This window comes from Urocampus carinirostris, chromosome 3 (assembly GCF_059441175.1).
Source record: "Urocampus carinirostris isolate Australia breed hairy pipefish chromosome 3, RoL_Ucar_1.0, whole genome shotgun sequence".
Classification (NCBI taxonomy): Eukaryota; Metazoa; Chordata; class Actinopteri; order Syngnathiformes; family Syngnathidae; genus Urocampus; species Urocampus carinirostris.
Window position 1 is genome coordinate 29187545 of NC_142351.1, and position 23931 is coordinate 29211475.

Consider the following 23931-nt stretch of genomic DNA (forward strand, 5'->3'; position numbering starts at 1 on the left):
AACTAAAAGCTTTATCTGATTTTTAAATATCCACAGCCATCACTTTATCCCGCAGTATGCGGCCTAATGAGGCCAATTACATTCCGTCTCAAGTAGGATGTTGTATAAAAGACATGCAAGTATATAATGCTCCTCTACAGAGAAAAAGAACAGTGAGCCCTATATACAGTAAGATAATGATGGTGACACACTTAGAGGTCTACACTGGTGCTCACTCAACAATTACCTTGCTGACTGAGTGAGATTATTTATAATGGGATGGTGTATAGAAAAATAGTATAGAAAAATCTAGCAACATGAATATTCGGAAAAAGATAATTTTTTTAGCGCTCGACAATGAATTTACTCTCTCTTTCGCCCACATACAGCCTTGGCCGTGGGATGACTCGCTTATTCAGCCTGTTAGTGAAAATCACAGCTGACCGTTTGCCCACGTGAGGACCCGAAAATTAATTCCCCCTAAAACAGGGGCGGTGTGTGATGGGATCAGAGCCTTTCAGAAATGCTTGCAACAGCAAATCCTGCCTGTTCACTGAAGACTTTATATTTGGAGTGTGTGCAGTTAAGTGTCACAACAGCAAGCGATTGTAAAAACAGGGAGAATGAAATTTATGTTTCAATCTTAAAGATAGACCAGCTTAAAAACGGGGGTCAGTTATAAAAGTAAAAACACAACAGAATAATAATTAACTAAGTGTAGTAACTAAGGATCTTCAAAATCGTGTATTTATTAACAGTATTGAAATTTAAAAATCACGTTTCTCAGTAACGAGTATTCTAAAGCAGTAGTTAAGCTATTTTCTTCTATGAAGATCATGCATCACTTACGTTGTCACATACAACCTCGATCCACCAGCTACAAGCCCGGGTGGGAGTATTGATGTTTACCAATACCCAGAATTGAAGAGATTTTCTACTGGTTTAAAGCCCAGAAAGTAAATGGATATGTATAGTGTCTGTTTGCAAGCTTTCAAGAATGCACAGGCCAAGAAATGTGAAAAGTGTTCACTGCTTCCACAGATTGGAGTACACGTTTTCTTGTATTTATTTTAATATGTGGCTATTTTGAAGCAGGTCTAGGGCAGGGGTTGGCCACCTGGTCCTCAAGAATCGCATGTCCTGCATGTTTTGGAGGTTTTCCTTCCCCAACTCGGGTGATGCAAGTTCAAAGCTTGTTAGCAAGCTGTGTGGGAGCTTGATAATGACCAAGGTGATTGGACTCACCTGTAATTGAGCAGAGAAACTCCAAAAACATGCAGGACATGCGGCCCTTTGAGGACTAGGTTGCCCACCCCTGGTCTAGGGGGTCGGCGTCTATGCAAGTAGATATGGTCAGTTAGTTAGTTAGTTACTTTCAGAGTATTACACAAGTTTTTGGTGTTAGTAATCTTGCGCATAAATAAATAGCTTTTTAAATGATGTAATGATTAACTGTAAGTAATACGTCTTTTTTATTTCGGTAACGCACCAAACACTGGTCATTGCCACTTCACCAGCTCTCCAAAAATTCCTGCATTTTTTAATTTTGGGCCTTAGTAGGTCCAAGTTGGCATTTGTGGCTTCAATGTCATCAACACACTTCTAAACACAGCACTAGTTTTAACATGATGCAAATCCTTGATTATGCAAGTTCACTAACACGTTCATAGGTACACATTTACATGAGTATGTATAAGAAAAACGCAAAACGGTGAGAAATTATTTTCAGGGTATTTTCATTTGTGTACAGCAATAATCTAGCCTCAGCAAGTTTCTGTAATAATTTTTGTCTGTCTCTGATCTTGTCCCTTATGTGGCTACAGTGCAGTCTAAACAGATTTTGGGAGGTAATTAGTCTCATACCGGCCCTTTTCGCATCTGCTGAATGAGGCGTCGGTGCCCTCGTAAGGGTTGAGGGGGCAATGAGAAATACACACCAGCGTCCCTGCTGTGCCAGATGCATTCGCTGTCTTGTTTTCACTCTCAATACAATTTACATTTCACAGATTCCCATTTCGTCTCCTCTATTTCTCCCCTACTTGCTTACTGGCTGACTTCTTGATTTGCTGCCAGACTTGATTCGATCCGCGGTTCATTTAATCAACGCAGGACAGAATTGCAAATAAGGGAAATGTCTGCAGAATATATATTCACTAGTCATGCTCTTCAACAGGTCCACTCAATAAGATTTAAAATAACTGTATCCAAAGCTGCCTTACTTTGATAATATATATATATATATATATATATATATATATATATATATATATATATATATATATATATATATATATATATATATATATATATATTACTGTGTGCGCAACTGTGCTAGACTGGTATATGCTGTCAGTCAAACAGCTGGACGGGCTCCATCCAAAACAAACTGCATACCGCAGTGAAGGCTAGTTTTTTAGCAGTGTGTTACATTGAAAAGTAGTTCATCAATAAATCTGACTCTTAGCTGAGGAAAGTCAAAACAGTGAAAAGAAATTCTGATCACCAACAGGTGCTCCGTGGATTGTTAGTGGTTTCACAAGGAGACTGAGGCAGAGTCAGGATAGAAAGCGATAGCGGTGCTGCAGGTTGATGCTGGAATGCAGCTAGCCGGCCACTCTCTACATCACTCTCTTACCCCGAAGGAGAAGACCTCAAATTTCATAGTACTTTTTTATAATGACAATAAACATTAATTCAACTACAATTCTATTTTCTGTGTTTTTATTTGTAGATCTATAGTTGTTATTTTGTTAAATTCCTTTATATTATATTTTACTGATATCTAAAAAAATAAATACATGTTTCTACTTAGCAGATATTTACTACCGCAGGACGTTTTGGGAACGCAAAACCCCCCAAAAACAAGGGATAACTAGATTTGAAAAAAGAAAAACACCCATATAAAAACATTATAAAATTGATACTCATTCACGCTTTTTGAAATGTAATCATTAAAAAAAAGCAATGTTTGCAAATGGCAAAGGTAGTCAGAAATATCTTTTAACTATTTGTACATACTGTTTAATTAACAGTATCAGAAAATAGCGAGTTCCTGAAAACGAGATCGGAAATAAAAGATGATCAGGAAAACACCTTTTAAAGGGATGTTGTGTAATATTTAGCGCCACTTGTTTCATTAAAAAAAAACAAGAGTAATTATGATAATAAGTAACAAATACACAAAATGTCATTCAAATGTTCATGTTATAAAATACTACAGGTCAAGAAACATTGATTTTACATGACATGAGTCTCATTTAAAGGGAGATGAAATGATTGTCCGCTATTTTGCAGATACGTTTACCTTACCAAAACAAAAAACTTTGTGTAAGGCTGGGCAAAGAATCAGAGGAAATTGTGCGCTTTGGCTATTTTGATTCTCAAACTTTGCATTTTTTGTTGGTGCAGCGTATACTTCGGAGCTACTTATACTCCGATTTGGTGACAAGCAAGCTTTACTCTATTCATGGCGTTCACATGCTCATGACTCAATTGTTCTGTTTTGGATAATAAAATCGCGCATGTCCACAGCAACTATCTACCTAGCTTTTCAGCATCTGACTGTGTCATCCCATTGGTTTTACAAATCAAATGCTCTCAAACCGATTTGTATAATTGCATGGTAAAGCAAGGGTCATCATCCTTTTCTGGACCACCGGCTGCTTAATTTCTGACAATATTTTCACGGTCAATTATGTATGATGATGATACGGCATGGTCATTACATACGATCTACACACCAATACTTTGCTCTCCAGCCCTTGACCCTTTATTGATGTCATGGTGTCCTTTACTAAGATTGTGCCCTTTAATATTCACGTTATGTCAACAACATACAAACAAGTGTGCAGAGTTCATAAGTTTATAGTGTTTTTAATATTGGACAACTGCAAATGAGATTCCATAGGATGCCAGTTCATTGTTTTTACTAGTATTGTGCCCTGTTGTTCATTGTTTTGAGTATCTAGACTTTTTGCATCGTTGTCACTATCGGCCAATCATGTTGCTGTTATTTGATTTCCACACCCTTCAGGGCGGCTCTGCTATCTTAACCTAGGAAATGTAATCAAATGCTGGGGTTTAGGGGAAGGCCTTCAGAGCAGGTCAGAATATCTTATCGAGGTTCCACTTTTCTCCCTGTTCTCCCAGCACCAGGGTCAGCAACCCGCGGCTCAGGAGCAAGATACGGCTCTCGAGCGCTGCTGAGTGGCTCCCTGGCACTATTCCAAAAATGTTTACAAATTGAAAAAGAATTGAGGAGGGAAATTTATTTTTCTTTTGCAGGAGAAAACAGAACACAAACTAACTTTTTTCAATGCTGTAAAATGTGTAGAATAAATGTTACATTTTATCTCTTGTCGTTACTAGGTAAAGATGAGACAAGAGAAAAATCAGCCCCTTGGCTTGTATTCCTACCATTCCGTTTTTCCTATGAGAGACGAGCGGAGTTAAAACACAATGTAACGCTGCACTCTTAATTTCAACACAGAAGTTCCATTAAAAGCACAATGCAGGCTAATATAGCTAATATAGAAACTGTGCACACAGCATGTGCTGCATTCAGTATAATGCTTATAGAAACCTTTTAATTCTTTGTTGCTCCAAACAATATTTATTTTCCTTTTAGTCCAATATGGCTCTTTCAATATTTTGGGGTGCTAAGCCTGTCCTAGCAAGTTCCAAATCCATTAATATTTAATCTTCTTATTTTGAGTGTTTACTGAATTTTAAACAAATCATTAATACTGTTCGTTACTTTGTACCCTGCTTTTGATCATTGAAACCAGACTTCATTTGAGTTTATCTTTGCACCCTCTATCCAGTTTACCTTCACTTGGGTCTGCCACTGATCCGTTGAAAAGCTTAAATAAATCTTAAAACAAAATATGGTGCCAATATTTCCCTACAATATCTGCTGAGACACAGGTCTGAGGTAATGGGTTCAAATCCAGCTACCAGTCTTCCTGCGCGCAGTTTGCATGTTCACCCCCTGCCTGTGTGGGTTTCTCTAGTTTCCTACCACATTCCAAAAACATGCATGTCAGGTTAATTGGCCGGTCTAAATTGCCTTTAGGTGTTAATGAGCGAGTGACTTGTCTGCCTCTGTGTGCCCTGCCCCTGGCTGTCAACCAGATCAGGGTGTCCCCTGCCCACTGGCCGAAGATAGCTGGAATGGGATCCAGCTCCCCCGCGACCCTTCTGAGGATAAACAGTGCAGGAAAACAAATATGCTGAGCAGGTAATTTTGTATCAGGATAACCTAAAGGGCAATGTGATAAAATTGTCTATCATGGCACATAATTTAGCTTATTTTATTTTATTTTTTAGACACTGTGGTTTTCAACCACTACCATAAGCAGGCAATACATTTGTGAGGCTTTCTTTGCTGATCAGTAGTCAAGATGGTACTTGACCAAACTTTCATAAATCTGAAGCCATAACAGGCTTATGTTGTCTTTGGACCCCAGGGAGATCTAGTGATGTATCGACTGAGTCTGATCTGCTCATAAATCCCAAGAAAAGTGATTCATCAAAACAAGTTAGTGGCACATAAATGTAATCTCACTGGATAAAGAGGTTGCATCGGAGTGACTGGTTGAAAGGTCCAAGCAGGCAATCACCTTGTGAAGTAATCATCTAGTCATTAGTATTGATCAGTGGCTAGCCACACGTTTGTCCCTCTGCGGTCCAGAACAGAACAAAGCTACATTCCTTTAATCCGCATTAGTGATTCCATCGTTTGCTGCTTCCACCAACTGTACACATGCAATGGCCCTTGTAATGTTCCCTGCGGACACGTTAAAGCTGGACCTGAATCAAATATGGATGCAACTATTGACTATTTTAATGGTCGACTAATCACTGACAATTAAAACGATTAATCGAATAATCTGATAACTATTTATGTTTTTTGAAGTTCGTAAAGGTAATTCAATGATGTGAAAAATGATATTAAAACGAGAAAAATGGGTATAATTAAATATACATCTTTGATTGAACATACTGCGGTTACGTACGAATATTAAATAAAAATGCAAAAAATAAATAAATAAAACTAATTAGTGCTTGGTCAGTAGAAACATAAATCCATGCATAAGCTTCTGTTCATTTTTTAGGTCATAAATAACAATATAAAGTCAAGTAAACATTTTCCAACCCTGTGAACCAGGGGTCTTAAATTCAATTAATTTGGGGGCCGCTGAAACTAGGATCCGGTTGAGGTTGGGCCAAATTGGACTTTCCACAAAAACGGCGCCGATAAAAAACATTCTTCTGTTCTTAAAGGGACGGTGTTTTATATCTTTCCGCTAGATGTCGCTGTCATGTAGTGAAGTAAAAATGAGACCAAAGAAGACTGAGAACTAGGGACACTGAAAGTGCGAAAAAGGCACCATTTTTCTTTTAATTTTTGTACCCAGCCTTTCTGATAGAAAGATAAAAAGAAGGAAAATATATTTTTAAAGGAATAAAAAATAGGGCAGAAAGAAAAAAGGGCAAAAATAGTCACAGCCAAACAGCATTGCATTGCCTCATTAGTGCAGACGCTCGCAATTGTCTAATAGCTGTCAGGTGAAGCCTCCTGAGAGGATGCTGCTGTACGTTGTTAACGCTGGCTCTCGAGGTTAACAAGCAGCACCGACAAAGTACTGTCGGGTCCTGCTCCATCGGATTACAAAGGTTCATTTAAATGCCCAATGTGGCACTACTTTGCTATTTTAAAACTGTAAATCAAGGCCCCACCTTGGAAAAATAGGAATGTCCCCAAGCTGTAATACTGAAGTGTGTGTCAACAGGCATCATAAACCCGTCACTATTCTGTGTCCACACCTTAAAGCTTGGGTCTCTAACTAGTGATCAGGGGCTCAGGATGATAATAGTTTGAGGCCTCCGCCTTAATAAGAAGGTTACAGGGACAGTGGGAATGATTGGACCGAAAAATGTTGCAGTATTCTGTCGTGTAACTGTTTCAGGTTTTTGGGGTACCTGTTGTCGCAAAATGGCATACATTTATGTCATCTTCTTAGGTGATGTAAAATTGATAAAGATTTCTCGACCTACAAATATTTTAAAAAGTGCACATCTGTATGATAGGAGGCACTGAATAACATGAAAGTGCACGGAAAACCATTTACTGATGGGGAATATTTTAAAGAAGCATGTGCGCGCGCGTACCTTCTGCATTGTTGCTGTTATTTCAAGTTTTGATATTTTCTGCAACAAGATATCATTGATGAATGGTAAAGTAGCTGACCATATTACTTGTTTTTTGATTGTAGTTTATAGTTGATGAAGAATGGTTGATTCTAGTTCATTCTTGTGGTAAAAAGTTGAAGTCAGAATGGGTACAGGCCTTTCCACATGTTGTTCACATTAATATTTTAGTTAATTGATGAACAAGAATAGTGGAAGATAAATAGGTCAGTTATACCAGTGTGCCGCTGGAATTGTATCTTTTCAAAAATGTATTCAGTATTTTTGCACTCTTCAGACGAGGAACTGTAATAGTCATCCATATCAGTAGGTGGCAGTAGATTTTTTAATACTTTTTTATGTACTAATTATCTGCTCTTGAGGTCGCACAGTACATTTAATACCATAATTTGTTTTACAAAGCGGTTTAAGATTCTACTGTAAAAAAGAAAAACATAAAGCAGATCATTCTTTTTTATATCAAGTATTATTTTCTTCTTTTTATATCCCAATTATCTGCTTATGAGGTAGTACAGTGAATATTTGACATAACTTAATTTTCAAACATTTTCGACGGACGGTGTGCCACGGAACTATTTTATAAATAAAAGTGTACCGTGGTTCAAAAAGGGTTGAAAAACACTGAGTCGTAAGAGTAAAATGTCTATCCATGTTGTATATTTGGACTGATGTAAAATGACAGCTCTGTTGGATATTAAAAAAATGTTGTGCGAGTCATTAATCTTGGTCTGGTACACTGATTTACAAGGACATTTGAAAGTGGCACGTCGCACCAAAAAGGTTGCTGACCCCTGGACCATACTGATGTGGTTTCGGTCACAGAATCGAGGCTCTTCAACTTTTTTCACTGTGCACGCAGTCAACAAGGTAAATAATTTGTCTTTTCATTCTGTTCGTTTTTTTGAGTTACATGTTAGTTTTATGACTGGCGATTTTAAAACAGTGTAATGTGTGTTTAATTTTCACGTTTTGAAAACGGTTTTGCCAAAGATTAAACCCGTTACAGAATACCACTTCTTCGTGCTTTGGGAGGGAATTACACTGTACCATCGACTCCAGATCTAGCTGACTACAGATCAGTTACTGATTGATTGATTGATTGCTTTTCTTATGAATTTTCAATACTTTTTTAAATTTTTAGATATTTTTTGTTCAGGGAAATAAAAATATATTCATTAACAGTTGCATGTTTTTTTCCCTTGCTCTCATGTAGGTATTTAATCAGGGGATAGTGTAATAATAGCCTGTAGTTTGTGGTCTGTGTAGCCCTTTGAGACTCCTTGTGATAAAGGGCTATATAAATAAACATGACTTGACTTGAAATCTGAACTTTTTTTGTGGAAAACAGGTTAGTGATAACAAATTTTTAAATCTATGAATCTTTAAACAAATGTTTTAAGAGGTCGTATGTTTGTTTTTAGTAATTATAATCATCACAGAAACATCATGATCAGTCTGAAACAAGATACCGGGAAACTATAAAAACGGGATGGCTCACCCAAAACTGCTGGGAAGTACTACTCATGACACAATTCCCAGCAAATATGGTCTGGTTACATTCACAAAAATCCTGTGAATTAAACCGTGTTTTATATTTGTCGTTATAAATGGTGGCGTGCGCCGTTTGAGGTTCCCTTAAGATGTTGAAAGTTTATTATTCTCTTTTAAGTATAAAGTTACAATGCCCAAATGAGTTCAGATATTCTTTATGCTTCATTTTCTGCTGCGTCTATAAACTTTTGTTTTCTTTTTAGAGTTGTTCGGCGGAACACATTAGGTTATAACAAGGGTCGGGAACCTATGGCTCACAAGCCAAATATGGCTCTTTTCATAAGTACTGGCTCAGAGAAAAAATTAGACACTTGCTATTTCCCTGACATGTGAATGTGAAAAGGGAAAAGTCATCTCAAAATGAGGGCAGTATATATAGGCCACAGTCTCAACTACAGTTTAGAATCACGGTGTTGCACCAACATACCCCGTTTTGGCTGTACATCACTAAGGAATCCTTTATATGGAAGCTCATTAAACCAGTGTTTTTCAACCCTTTTTGAACCAAGGTACTTTCATTTATAAAAAAGTCCAAGTCACAACGTCCGTTGAAAATGTATGAAAAGAAAAGTTATGTCAAATATTTCACCGTACTACCTCATAGGTAGCTAATTAATACATAAAAAGAAGAAAATAATACTTAAAGTAAAAAAGAATTTTGTGCTTTCTGTTTTTTTTTTATAGCACAATCTTAAACCGCTTTGTTAAACAAATTAAGTTATCAAATGTACTGTGCTACATCATAAACAGGTAATTAGTATATAAAAAGTATATAAAAATCTACTGCCACCTACTAATATGGATGAAAATTACAGTTTCTTGTCTGAAAATAGCAAAAATACTGAAAAATGGCCTGATTTTTTTTAGAAAGTTAAAATTGGGCAAATTCCAGCGGCACACTAGACAAGGTCTCACGGCACACTAGTGTGCCCCGGCACACTGTTTGAAACAATATGCTCACTGTTGAGAAATTTTACGGTGTAAAACCACATATCAAAATGTAAACACCCATACCTATAAACACCTGCAAAGGACCCAGAGCAATTTGATTGGGTGAGAGGTAGAGATGGGTGGATGTATGCACACATAGCGTTAGCACTCACTTCCCTCTAAATACGTCGGTATCCTTCTCATTTTCAGTATTTCGTGACATTTTTACAGTACAACTTCGCTAGTACCTTGTTTCGAACTACTATTTAAGACAAAAATGACTGTCAAAATTAGCCTCAACAGTCTTAAGTCATTGCAGAAGAGAGACATCTTTTACATACTATATTTATATTGATATGGGACAAAAGCTCTGGCATAATTATCATTTCATAGATTTTATCAAAACATCAAACACAGTAATATAAAATGTGCTGAAGAATTTTGTATAAAAACCAGGTTTGTCAGTTCTGTTGAAATGTGTGGCTCTCTCAAAAAGAAAATTTGAAATATTTCACTTTTCTGGCTATTTGGGTCAAAAGGGTTCCCGATCCCTGGGTTAGAGGAAAGCGGGCTGGGTGAGTGCTAGAGAATGATGCCATGCTTGTGCCTGCAGTTTTTTTGTTTATATTTCTTAGTAGAGCAAAAATAATGTGAAGGTAAGAAAAGGTCTGTTTAAACGCCAATCGAAACCCCAAGGAAAATGAAAAAAGAGTTTATTCAAGTGCGTACAGACGTTGCCCGACCTACGAACGAGTTAGGTTCCAGACAATCGTTTGTAAAGTTGTCAGTGCTATATTTTGTATGTTTAAGGTTTGTATAAGTAACCTGTACTGTTTAGTACTAAAAAACAAACATTTAATAAAATAATATGCTCTATGAAGATAGACAAAGTGAGGTTTTACTTAATTTTGGGACTTGCTCTTCAAGAGGTCCTCCTCCGTGGTAAAAAGTGGCCGAAAAAAAGCGTTTCCACCATTTTCTCAACCGCATCAAGCTTTCTTATTCCACTTTCGCTTCAAAAGAAAGGGCTCGCCTCTTCCTTACACTTTACACCAACTATATTGAATGGATGCACGAGGTATTAAACAATAAAAACGTCAAAGTTCTTAGCGCGCTAGCGATACAGCACACGATTACACGAACCAGGAAGTAGAGGCCGGATTTCTTCTTCGGTGTGGATGCTGGGTGACCTCTCACAGCGCCACGCGGCGGGAGGAAGCACTACGGTAATGTCCTCTACTCAGAAAAAGGTGCACACAATACAAAATCTGACTTACAGCAATTTTCGGATATTTTTCCCGAAAAAAAATGATTGTATCTGCCGGAATCTGTAAGTCGAATGGACATAAGTCGGGAGGCGTCTGTACTTGCAAGAGCATCATGAATGAGCTGACTGAGGCTGCAATGATGACACAAGTCAGGAGATGGCGGCAGAGAGTAATCAATTTACACAATTCGTACAGCTCATATAAATCAGAATATGCCCCAACAACATTTACATTAAAATTCCTGTGCTTGAAAAACAATTTCTTACCATACAGTAATTAAATTATCGCCAGAATACGCCGACAGGACATAAGTTTGAACCCATTATCCCGGATCCTTTAAAGTGGGGGGCAGTGATCTACTGCACATGCACATATTCAATTTTCCTGTGCCAAGAAAGCTATCCAATCTGCTACACGTCAAACGTTAAATTGTCTAAAAGGCAAAGCTTGATTTACACACTGGAACCCGTCGCCACTATTGTCTACATTTGTAATTATACACGAGCGCCAATATGAGACAACGAGAGAAGCATCGTTTTATGACAACATAAAACGGGCTGCGTTTATTATTTGAATCCACTTACCATGTTGACTTCAGACACCATATCTATGCTGGCCACATCTATGCTCATTCCAACCGCTACCGGAGCTCCTGGAAGAGGTTAAATAGCTTGTTATTATGCATGTAGGCCTAAACCTCCAAACGTCACTTTGCTTAATTGTGGTTACCTCCGAAGTCTGGCCTCAGTCGAATGTCGTAACCTTCCAGGAGTTTATCCACCGTCTCCTTCACGAATGACATGTTGCCTGGCTCGTTGACGCTGAAACGGGGAAAAAATGTATCAATAATTGCTCGCCGTGCATTGTAGCAACCTGGCGGATAACCTTGACTTAACGACACCGCAGCCGAGCTCACCTTTTGACGCAACACACTATGGAGCCCACCACCAGTGCGGACAAGACGCGCAATTGGCGTGCCTTGCGCAAAGTCAACATGTTTTGCTAGCGCATAGACAGCGAAGGCAACGGCGGCGATAGAAAAACCAGAGTCTCCTCGATCAACAGCTTTTCAAATCCATTGATTATCCACAAGAAAAGTCAGGTGGAGAAAGGGGAGCGGCGGTGCAAATATGGGGCGCTTTGAGTTAAGAGCTCTGATGTAAAATGTTGGCCGACATCCTCCAGCGCTGCTTTTCTCACGTCTGACTGCGCGGGAGTGCGGTGCGTTCAGGAGCGCATATTGATGAGGAGGATGGACGAGGCAGCCGTTAGCGCCGATGCTGGCGTATAGAAGGCACTCGGATCGTCTCGTTCGAATGAGCGACCGAGACGACTGCAAGAAATGTCCAAAGGTGGCGCCAAGAGGTGCGTCCCATTTTTTTGTTGCGTTGCCCGTTTCCTAATGAAAGTTATTTTTCTTTGCCGTTTGGTATTTTTCAAATATTCACTTTAAAATATATGATGTAAACCAGCGGTGTCAATTTCATGTTTGCTCGGGGGCCACATGGTAGAAGAAAACTCATGGGGATTGCCGTAATACAGTAATAGAAGAGAGAGAGAGAGAGAGAGAGAGAGAGAGAGAGAGAGAGAGAGAGAGAGAGAGAGAGAGAGAGAGAGAGAGAGAGAGAGAGAGAGAGAGAGAGAGAGAGAGAGAGAGAGAGAGAGAAAGGTTAGCAGGGAGAGAGAGAGAGAGAGAGAGAGAGAGGGAAAAGAGGGGGGAGAGAGAAAAAAAATAACTGGAGAGAGAGAAAGAAAGAGAAGGAGGGATGGAGAAAGACAGAGAGATAATAAGATGGAGGAGAGAAAGAAAGAGAAGAGGAGTAAGAGAAAGTGACAAAGAGAAAAGAAAAAATAGAGGAGAGAAAGAAAGAGAAAGATAAAGAACATAATCCCTAATGCCCCCAATAAGCAGGTAGGAGCCTTGCATGGCTGACTCCCTATTGGTGTGTGTGTGTATGTGTGTGTGTGTGTGTGTGAATGGATAAGTGTGAAGCACATTGTAAAGTGCTTTGGGAGGTCTTCATTGACTTTAAAAGCGCTTTATAAATGCAGACCGTTTACCATTTTGTGAGTGGCACTTTGCTTTGGTGACAGCCAGTGGACATTCTGTATTTAAAACTGCAGCTCATTTTCAAATATCAATATTATCGATATTGAGAGGGCAGATTCGATTGATACTAGTGTCTTGGGATCGATACAGTCTTCCCGTTTTATCCACCTCTAGAATAATGATGTTATTGGGATAATATTGTGGACATATTTAAAACTGCAGCTCATTTTCTAATATCAATATTATTGATATTGAGAAAGTATATTCGATTGATACTGATGTCGTTACAGTCTTCCCGTTTTATGCACCTCTAGAATAATGATGTTATTGGGATAATATTATAAATACATTAGAACTTTTAAATTTGATCCAATTGTGTTTACACTATATTTTCGGTACTGACTTTAAAATTGTGCAATAGAAGGTATTTCAATTGTCTTGTTGACTTAATGCAGTATTTGTATTTTTTGTAACATTGTTATATTTTTGGTTTAGCTCGCTTGACTTTTGTTCTGTTGTTTCGTAGAATAATTTTATTTTTCAGACTGTTAATATTCAATGGAAGGTATTAGAGTTGTCATATTGACATTGCTCTATTGGTATTTTTAGTTAATTGCTGTTGGTTTTACATGATAAAATATTTGTGCTGTGTTTATCATAATCACTAAGACAAGACAATCGGAACATTTCTAAGCAAATAACATTGGATTGGTATCGATTGATACTGTCTTGTATTTAATTGGATCAATACATAAATTCCAAGTATTGCCCACCCTGAAATGACGCTCAATCGTCTCGTTTCAATGAGTGACAAGCAACACTTGGACGCTACAAAAATTGTACACGGTGTACACAAAAAACATAAGATACAGGGAAAATATATAAGTTGGCAGGTATGGTAAATTTTGAAATCATCCCTTAGCCACCCCACCCCTGATATTTTCTGACACTTCTGACATTCTTTTAAAACACCATAAGCAATACCCGACCCCTTCATTTCCTCTAAAAAAATGTAGGATTTCAGCAAAATCTGGTCTTGGGGGCTAGGGTCTGCCTAAAAACGTTTAAAGGGACACCGAGTGATATTTGACCACTAGGTGGCGCTGTATTGTTTCCTGCAACCGAGAAAAAAAACACAAGGAATAATCCAAAATCAGAGACTCAAAGTGACCCAAACCCAATGTTATTCTAATTTTTCCTACCAAGCCGTTTTTTGGGTGTTTCTGGTAGCTGTAGCAGTAAGATGGCGGACAACCATATTGGTGAGGCTCATGCTATGTCAAATAAATGCAGGATTCTCGATCCACAGGTATTTTCAAAATGCACGCCTGTATCATAGTTGATGTACTTCTTTTTCTTTTAATCATTTTTGTTTTAAATGAGTGAACTTTTTTCACCAATAGGAGGCGCTAAATGAAACACAGTGTCTTTTTAACCTCATTGACCAGGGCTTGTGATGCTTTGGAACGTGTAGTTGTTTCACAATCCGCCTCAGTCTATGCCACGCCTTATAGGTACAGTGTGTATTATTTAACCGTTAGATGTCACTGCATAGTGTAGTGCAACCAAACATGAGTACTGAAAAGCACAATACAAACTCTGGAGACCAAAACTTCCAATTCTACTTGTCTTTTTTTTTTTTTTGCCCAGCCTTCTTGAAGTCTTTGGGTACCTGTAGCAGCAAAATGAGCAATAAATAACTCAGATTCCTTTAGGTGAGGGTCAATGCTAATTCCTTGACCTGCGCGTATTTAAAAAAAAATCGTGTTTATATGATAGTTCATGTATTTTTTCTTATTGTTTAAATCAGTGTATGTATATATATTTTTTTTTAATGAATTATTTCTTTTACTACTGTAATGTGCTAAACGATACACACTGTCCCTTTAATCATGGAAATGTGAGTTCCCTATGACAGCCGGCAGTGGTTGGAGAGAAGGCTAGTGGGTGTTGTTTGGGTCTCCTTACCTGCTTGTGTCATAGATGGCAAACAACTTCTTATTTGAATCAACGGCGTTCCTGAAAAACAGTTCAAGGACACCCATTAATGCGATCTATGGTAACCTTTTTCAATATATAATCGATTACATTTTAGCCTTTATATTGGGAGAAATGACCACGTTTTCATTTTGTTATGTAGTGTTTTTTTGTTTTTACAATGGAAACATGAAAGTCAAACTGAAGTAGCTTATTCTTTTATACATAATGAAAATATAATGAGGAAAGTTTAAACTATGTTCCAAAGGAATCACATTTACATAATGATGTCTTTCTTACTGCCACGAAATCAAAATAAAGAACAAATTAAAAAAATAAACAAACAACGTTAGGTCGAGAGAGATAGGAGATATAGAGAGACATGAGCCTCAGTTTACAGGTCGTGACAGCTGACTGCGTTTTGGGTGAATTTCAACTGATTGTAGGAGTGTAACCAAATGGATACAACACATCATGAAAAATACAAAATATGGATAATAATTATAAACATGTATACACTTTAGAAACATATATTTAAAATGAAATTTACATATTGCAGCCCTGGTCATCCGGGAAAGGGGATTACCCCTTGTGCAGTCCCTTATCAAGGTTTCTTAATTTTCCTAATGCTGAGGTTTTTAAGTTTTTCCTTGCCATCATGTAGGTTTTAGATACGGGCTTGGTGTAATACTAGTCTGTAGTCTGTAATAGTCGGTGGTCTGTGCAGCCCTTTGAGACTCTTTGTGATTACAGGCTATACAAATAAACATGACTTGACTTGATTTGAATTGACATACACACTGAATATGAAAAATATAGACAACTATGGTATCCATTCATCTCCCTCCTTCCCTTTAATGTTTAGTCCACGAGAGCCGAGACTGTTTTGTTTTATTTATTTTGGCAAAAAAAGAGTATTTTGATGTGCATTTCTAAAATAACAATTTATGTGATTACCATGGTGAGTCAAGTCAAGTCATGCGAGTCTCAAAGGGCTGCAAAGACCACATATTGCAAACTCCAGACTATTGTTATCCCCTGATCTAAAACCTACATGAGGGCAAGGAAAAACTCAAAAACCTCAATATGTGGAAAATGAAGAAACCTTAAAACTGAGTCAATCACCTTAAAACTGAGTCAATCACTAAAACATCATGTCAATTAGAAAACAAATTTACTAGAACATCTAATTGACCCACCACAAGTGAGCTTTTTTCAGAAACTGCCTGCTGGCTACTGCCTCCGAGCAGCACGTTGCCAACCCCTGCTCTAGATTATATCAATGAAGGTAATCGAAAGGATATACCTGTCAATTCATATGTTTTCCCTTTATTTTTTTGATCATTTCAAATTGTGAACGCTGTATAAAAACTTGTGTACTGGGAATGTCTTGTTTAAATACTTTATTCTGCTAGACAGTGGGTGTGTGATGTCGCCATGGCTGTTTAATGTGTGCATGAATGGTGTGGCGAAAGAGGTGAATACAAGAATATGTGGCAGAGGTGTAGAGATGATGGATAACAGTGGAACGGTGTGGCAGGTAAGTCAGTTGTTGTTTGCAGATGACACAGCGCTTGTGGCTGATACTGATGACACATTGAGAAGTTTGTTAATGGAGTTTGGAAGAGTGTGTGTTCGGACTAAGTTAAGGTGATTAAGTTTTCACGTGATGGAGTGGGCATGGTGTTGGAAATAAGGTTGCATGGACAGGTGCTGGAAGAAGTTGAAAGCTTTAGGCACTTGGGTTGAGATGTGGCTGCAGTTGGTGGAATGGAGTGCAAGGTATTGCACAGAGTGAATTATGGAAGCACGATTTATTGTGGGTGCTTTGAGGAGAGTGATGAGCAACAAGAGTATGAGTATGAATGTTAGGAGAGGACTGTATGAGAGTGGGACAGTGTTGTATGGTGCAGAGACTTAGAGCCTGAACACAGATTTGAGAAGGAAATTAAATGTTTTTGAGATGAAGTGGTTGAGGAGTATGTTAGGAGTGACAAGATTGGATTGATTGAGAAATGAAATTGTGAGAGACAGAACTACAGTAGTAGTGGAACTGAGAAAGCGTGTGGAGAAGAGTACTCAGTTGGTTTGGACACATGGAGAGGATGGATAAGGATCAAATGTTGAAAAGGATCTACTGAGCAAAAGTAAATGTCAGTCACCCCTCTCGATGGATATGACCAGGGTAAATAAATAGAATTCTGCCACGTATAATAAGGACACTAAATGTACAGCAAATTGGGAATGAACTAGGAAAGATGCTGAAATGATTGTTTGTTTTGTTTATTTGGTAAATAAAATCAACCTGTTTACACAAAGTAACTTTGTGTTTATTCTACAAAGTATGTCTTGCTGTGAATAAAAAGGTACCACGATGTGTTTTTGAGGATTATTATCGCATAATAAGGGTAATCGCAATCATTATTAACAGGAGGAATTGGTTGACAGCTATGAAATGAGAATCCATTTCAAACTACGGAATGTGTTCAATGAATCATGGAACTCGGGGATCCTCGCATGGCAGCCATCAGGACCAATTTATTTGGAGATATACAGAAAAAAGGTGTCGGGACTAAAGATTTTACAACAATTAGCTTTAATTAGACTGTGCGAAATTAAGCGTTTTTACCAGGGGTGTCAAACTCATTTGAACTCAGGGGCCGCATAGTAGAAAAAGCACTATCGCCAGGCCGGACCAATAGATTAGAGAGAGAAAGAGAAATATAGAGATAGAGAGGCAGAGAGGGAGGAAGTGAGAAGGAGAGAAAAACAGATAGACAGAAAGAAGTAATGAGGAAAAAATGAGAGACAATATAAAAAGAGAAAAAAAAGAAGCTATTGAGAGAGAAAAGAGAGAGAGCAAGATCAAAAGAGAGAGAGGAAAGAAGATAAGAAAAAGAGAGGGAAAAACAGCTAGATAAAGAGGGATAAAAAGAGAAGAAAATGAGAGCGTGAGATCAAAGGAGAGGTAAGAGAAGAGAAGAGAAGAGAAGAGAAGAGAAGAGAAGAGAAGAGAAGAGAAGAGAAGAGAAGAGAAGAGAAGAGAAGAGAAAAGAAGAAAAAACAAGGAAGACAGAGAAAAAGAAATTCAAAGAGAGAGAGACAAATATAAAGATAAAGAGAGAAAGATAGAAAAGAGGAGATGAATAGAGAAAAAAGAGAAAGTGAGAAAGAAAGTTTGAATAAGAGAAAGAGAAAAATAGTGAAAGAGAAAGAGAGCTGGAGAAATTATATAGCTAGGGTTAATTTGTGAGTGGAACCTGGCTTTGGAGACATCAACTGGAAATATTTCAAACTGCAGTTCATTTTTACTCTTGCGCTTCTCTCAGTGCTGTCTCGCGGGCAGGATACAAACCCTTGGCAGGCTGATCCGGCCCTGGTTCTGCATGTTTGAAACCCCTGCTTAATGCCAATGAACAGATAAAATGTTTAGGACATATGCTCAGAGAAAATATTATGCTTATAGACTTTCTGAACCTCAAGACCCCCCAGTGCTTCGCCTCACTATAGACAGCCATGGTCACTAAGGTGAAACATTAGTGGTGTGGAATGGACCACTAGTTTCAGATCCGAAGCATTAGCCAGAAAGCTTTATTTCAAATGATGATAATCATACACCTTTGATCACTTCAAGGACCCAAGAGACTTCAAAGGATAAAAAAGAATTCTTCTTTGACGAAAAAAGAATATGTTTCACGCGCTCCTCATCAGACACTCATGTCACTAAGGACTCTAAAGCTGCTAAAGAGGATGGCAGGGAGTGAGAAAGTCCAAACGAACCAGTAGAAACAACTTGCACAACCGTGTACAATCCAGTTAATGACCACAAGGAAACAGTCGGCTCAGACAAGACAGGAATACTTGTAAATGGCAGCCAGTCTTCAAAGCCGCAACAGCCACACTATGTGCGCGCCGAAAAAAACCTAATGGATCAAACATCTCGCTCACCCAAACCAACTCAACTATCAAAGACATCTTGGCTCACTGCACCTATCTTTACTTGTCATCCAGTCACAGAAACAAAGAAAGAAAGCAAAATGCTTGAGTTAGTGGTATCAAAGAAAGATAGAAAGCTCACAATGGAAATCAAAACCAGTGCTACTCATCTCCAAGTACACAGCATTCAAGTTTTTAATTATACCAGTAACATTCCTCATTCACTTCGCAAAGTCAAGCATGTAAAAGACATGCAGAAACTACCAATGTCGCAAAGTGAATTCAACCCATCTTACATGCCATTCTCCTGGGAGCAAACGATCAGAATACTAAACTCTCTGCTGCTTCAAAAAAGACAAAAATTGACTCTTCCTAAAAATAATCTTTTTGTTGGTGACGTTGTTTTGCTGAAAGTCAAGCAAGTCCTTGCAAGAGCTAGCCAATGGCTAGGGTCAGTAGGACATTTCTTGGTGAGGAAAAATTCAAGTTAAGGCAAGTCAACAAGGCAGTCAAAAAAAAATATGCGGCCAATCACTGAAATTATACGTCTACCATCGGAAACTTTGGCAATGTTTAGTTACAGTGGCCTACGAGGCCAGGCTGAGCATGCGTTGTCCTTATGACAACTATTTTTGTTGAACAAATACAGATAAAAACCACTTGACTTGACTGTTTTTAAGTTGAAAAACATAGTGAAATAATTCTACTTTCAGGTAATACTACATCCAGGTTTTCCTTGCCGCTTCCTGCTCTTTGATCTAAGTGTCTTCAGTAGTTACACACAGGCTGTCAAGACAAGAACACGTTCTAATCTGTCTCCATCCATTTTGAAGTATTAACAATGCCGTAAGTTTCTAAAAGTGTTTATATAATGTATAAACAACTATGTCTTGTTAGCATTTTTGACAGATGTCAAGGTTATGTTTTTCATGTCAACTAATTGGCACATGGACTCAATGCGTTCTCATGTACTTTGCAGTTTTCACCATTTGGAGAAAGAATTAAATCTACAGTCACACGTCCACTGAGGTCACAGTCCTTTTTTGATGGTTTAGCTCTGTGTCATATTAATGACACTATAGGGAATTTGTGTGTTATTTTTCAAATGGAAAATATTTACATGGATAACAAAACGTTGTGACCAGAAAATCTTAGTTTTTTGTTTTTGTTTAGGTTTTTTTTTTCCTCAAGTTCCCCATCTTTTTGTTTTTTTTTCACAAATACTTATTTGTGAGCAAATCATTGAACCCCATTTCGGCATTTTCAGTTTCACTTCTCCACCACCACCAGTCCAGGTCCCAGGGAACCAGTGTTCCCGGAGCTCGAAAGTACTCAAATGGACTTCCGGTCATGCGTTATCTGGACGCGCCACGAACTTCTTTAAACGAAAAAAAAAGGAGTTAAGAAAAAGTAAGAGTCATTTTGGGAATGAGATTAGGTGAAAACGGTAGAAGAGGACACCATCAGCGACCAGTACGGAAATAACAAGAAAGTGCTCTCTTCAACAGTGCAAAATGATAGTCGCCTATTGATGAGTACATGTGTGCTTGTTTATGTATTTTGTGTGAGTCTTCAAGAGTCTCACTTAAGTTTACAAGCAGAGCTCACAACTTTTAACATGATGATTTTAGAAATGCCCTGTGATGAGTTGTTTTCTTTCACTTTTTCCGGCAGCTAAGAAAGTCAGCAGCATGTCGGATCGCACGGTGGGGTTTCTCTCTGCCTTTCTCTTGTTGGGATATCAAACTAGGTACTGTCAACGACACTAACTCTACTATAGAGACATCTTGACAGCCTCTTTCAAAATTCTAAGGCAGAGGTGGGAAACCTGGTGTTGTGCCAAAACTTGCTACTCTGTTGAGACCTCCTACCGTAACCTGATCCGACAGCAATTTTGTTTTCTTTCTAATCAAGTAAAACCAATATTTCTGAATTATTGCAAACATTGATTTTTACTGAGGTTATAAAACAAGAGCTGGCATCCATACATACATTGTGTGATTATTGAAGTCAACAAACACCATGCTCAGAAGTTACCACATAAAGGTTACGTCAGAAAACCGAATATTGCAGCAGTCAGAGTCAAATAAGACTAAATAAAAACAAAAATTGTATGTACTCAACTGAATGTATCATTACTTTCATAGGCACATATTGTTGCAGACCAGAAACGGATACGGGACCCAATTGCGTTTTTATTGCAGTTTTTATTAAGAAGGAGAACAGGACTTGCATCATCGATCCGATGATCGTCGGTCACGGGTGGCATATAGCAGGAACGGGGAAGTGGCACTTCCGTGTTGAGCGAAGGTAGTTGTTGACAGCGAGAACAAACACGTCGATGGCCGGGGCGGAGGAGCAAAAACATAAACAGGTCCAGAAAAGAGGCCGGCAACAGGTATCAGGAAGGAAACGGGGCAGGATAGAGTCAGGAGTCACAAAAGTTTGCCTAGCGTGTAGCGTAGGTTGACAAAACGATCCGACGAGTTTTTTCAGGAAGGCGGGGTTTAAAAAAGAGGAAGCAGCCAATCAGCGTCCACGGGTGCTGGCGTCAACAAAGTAGACTCAGGTGCCCCGCATCAGTAATCATGACACATATGATAGGTAGGACGAAAACTTGCTCATATCCTGGAACATAACTCTGTGAGCACTGGACATTGGTAGGATGTCTCCACTGATAGGACGGAATTTCAGAACATCTGTCACCTGTTCTAAAGGGCCGCATGTCCTGCATGTTTTTGGAGGTTTTTTTTCTTCAACTCAGGTAATTCCAATCACCGGGATCGTTAATAAGCTACTGCCAGCTTGCTGACAAAGTGATCATTTGTATCACCTGAGTAGAGAAAGAGAAACATCCAAAAACTAGCAGACATCTGGAACCAGGTTGCCCACCTCAGTTCTAAGGTGACATCTTCAGATTTCAAAATATTCCAACAAATGAGCGAATAGATTTCAGTGCCGCTTCTGTTTTGGCTTTTGCTGTGCTTTTCTTTCAGCTGTGCTTCCTTCTTATTGATTGATACAATTTCCCCTTCTGCAGCGTTACAACCTGGCTTGAGTGCCCAAGAAACCTTGAGGAGACCCTCAGTAAATCACCAGAACAGCCCAATCTCATCAGCGGCCTGCCGAACACGCTCACATCTCACTCAGAACCGTACACTAAATTCCAAACAGGTTCTGCATTCTTCTTCACGGACAGAAACAGAAAAGAGTCACCACATAAAAAACAACATCTAGGTTAATTTGAATAGAGCATTTGACTTTGACTTTCCAGGGGCTGTCAGTCCTCCAGGAGGCTTGAAAGGATCCGAGAACAACCATGTCTTCACCAGGACCCTGGATGGGCTCTTGATGACAATGGGCTGCGACATGTTCTTGGAAGTTGGACCATAATCAGTCCGTTCAATTAACAATATAGACCTACAATTAACCACCCAGACTTGCACCCTTATTAGGCCTTCCTCCTATTCTTCCTTACACACAATTTTTAGTCAAGGTACCAGAGACTAATATTAATTTTGATGCGTGTTTTACATGTTACAATGACAATAGATTTGTTTCTATTTTTCAGGTCAATTCTAAGCATTGTAACATGTTTATTGTAATTAAACCATGTGAAATGCACAATGAAATTAATTGACCTGTGAGTATGCCCCGCCTCCTTTACTCCCTCAGAGAAACATTCTGTGAAGAGCGCTATGGCAAGTGTCATAGTAGGAGACATTTTGGTGGAGGCAATCGATGCTTTTTGGGCCCAGAAAGATCAAATATCATTTAAGAGTCATCAAAGGGCCTGAACTATACATTGGAGGGTTACATTTATGATTTCACTGTTGAGAAGGTCGATGAAAAGCTTCAGCTTCAGGCTAAAATGTAGACAACAGGTTACAATTTAAACGTGATAAACCGCATCTTGTTTTCATCACCATTTAAAACAAGAAGATAGAGAATCACCATTGTTCATGCACTGCACCGTAAGAAATGTGATTGTAAAATAGGGTTTGATATTGGTACTAGATTTTATTAATCTTAAATCTCTGTGTTAGCCGATCTATATTTATTTCTGCTAAAGCAGGGTTTAATGGTATACTAAGATTTAACAAATATCTCTTTATATGCACTAACAAGTTTGATTTAATTGATCTAACACATCAATGGGATTAAATCCATAGGGAACCGAGTTACTGTTCCAGAATAAGGACCAGTTGCGGCTGAAGCGAAGCTAAGCTCCAAAAGTTAACGCTCCTGTGACTAGAGCCGTTTGGACAACAGCTAACAATTGTGTATGATTACCAAAGTAAAAAACTAATTAACTAATTAACAGGACTCTGAACTGCCATTAAACAAAGTGACGTGATGGACAACACAGCCTAGCGTTTACGTCAGCCTAAAGTTAGCGATGCAAACGTTATAAATAACCTTATATTTCTCTCCAGCGAAGTGACCTTGTGTTGCCTAGAATACTACATTGACAATATTAGAACAGATGTAGACATCCTTATTAATGTTATCCACGTTGAGTTGGTGCTGTGGTTGACTGCATGATTTTATCCAACTTGTCTCAATGTAGATGTGATTGAGAGAGGGTAAAAAATACACCTCATCGCCAAGCCTTTCAGGATACAGTGCATCCGGAAAGTATTCACAGCGCTTCACTTTTCCACATTTTGTTATGTTACAGCGTCATTCCAAATTGTATTAATTTAATCTCTTATCTCAAAATTCTACACAAAATACTCCATTATGACAATGTGAAAAAGTTTTTTTTTTTTTACTTTTTCTGAATTTATTAAAAATAGAAAACTAAGTAATCACATTTATATAAGTATTCACAGCCTTTGCTTAATACTTTGTTGATCCACCTTTGGCAGCAAATACAGCCTCAAGTATTTTTGAATATGATCCCACAAGTTTAGCACACCTATATTTAGGCAGTTTTGCCCATTCTTCTTTGCAATAAGTCTCAAGCTCAATCAGGTTGGATGGGATACGTTTGTGCACAGCCATTTACAGATCTCTCCAGAGATG

At 38.4% G+C, this 23931-nt stretch overlaps 2 protein-coding genes across 6 annotated transcripts in view; one reads left to right on the forward strand and one right to left on the reverse strand.

Annotated features, from left to right (window-relative positions):
• The window catches only part of LOC148369361 (gamma-aminobutyric acid receptor subunit beta-3-like), a 102821-nt gene that overhangs the window by 43069 nt on the left and 35821 nt on the right, over positions 1-23931 (reverse strand). For 2 of the 4 annotated variants that reach the window (XM_088331333.1, XM_088331332.1), the window contains exons 2-4: positions 14959-15009; positions 11670-11761; positions 11525-11592 (exon numbers count right to left, since the gene is read on the reverse strand). In XM_088331333.1, the coding sequence (XP_088187459.1) occupies positions 11525-11592; positions 11670-11761; positions 14959-15009 (211 nt within the window). Of the gene's footprint in view, positions 1-11524; positions 11593-11669; positions 11762-11856; positions 12422-14958; positions 15010-23931 lie in introns of those variants that run through there. The other 2 variants (XM_088331335.1, XM_088331334.1) reach the window with 2 other exon arrangements.
• LOC148369362 (uncharacterized) lies at positions 12158-22404 on the forward strand. 2 transcript variants are annotated; one of them, XM_088331337.1, is made up of 4 exons: positions 12158-12305; positions 20578-20653; positions 21944-22077; positions 22178-22404. In XM_088331337.1, the coding sequence occupies exons 1-4, from the start codon at positions 12218-12220 to the stop codon at positions 22294-22296; spliced, it is 417 nt and encodes a 138-aa protein (XP_088187463.1). In that variant the 5' UTR covers positions 12158-12217; the 3' UTR covers positions 22297-22404. The 2 variants fall into 2 exon arrangements, 1 of the variants encoding a protein (XP_088187463.1); XR_015850004.1 differs by lacking the exons at positions 12158-12305; positions 20578-20653 and adding an exon at positions 21727-21807.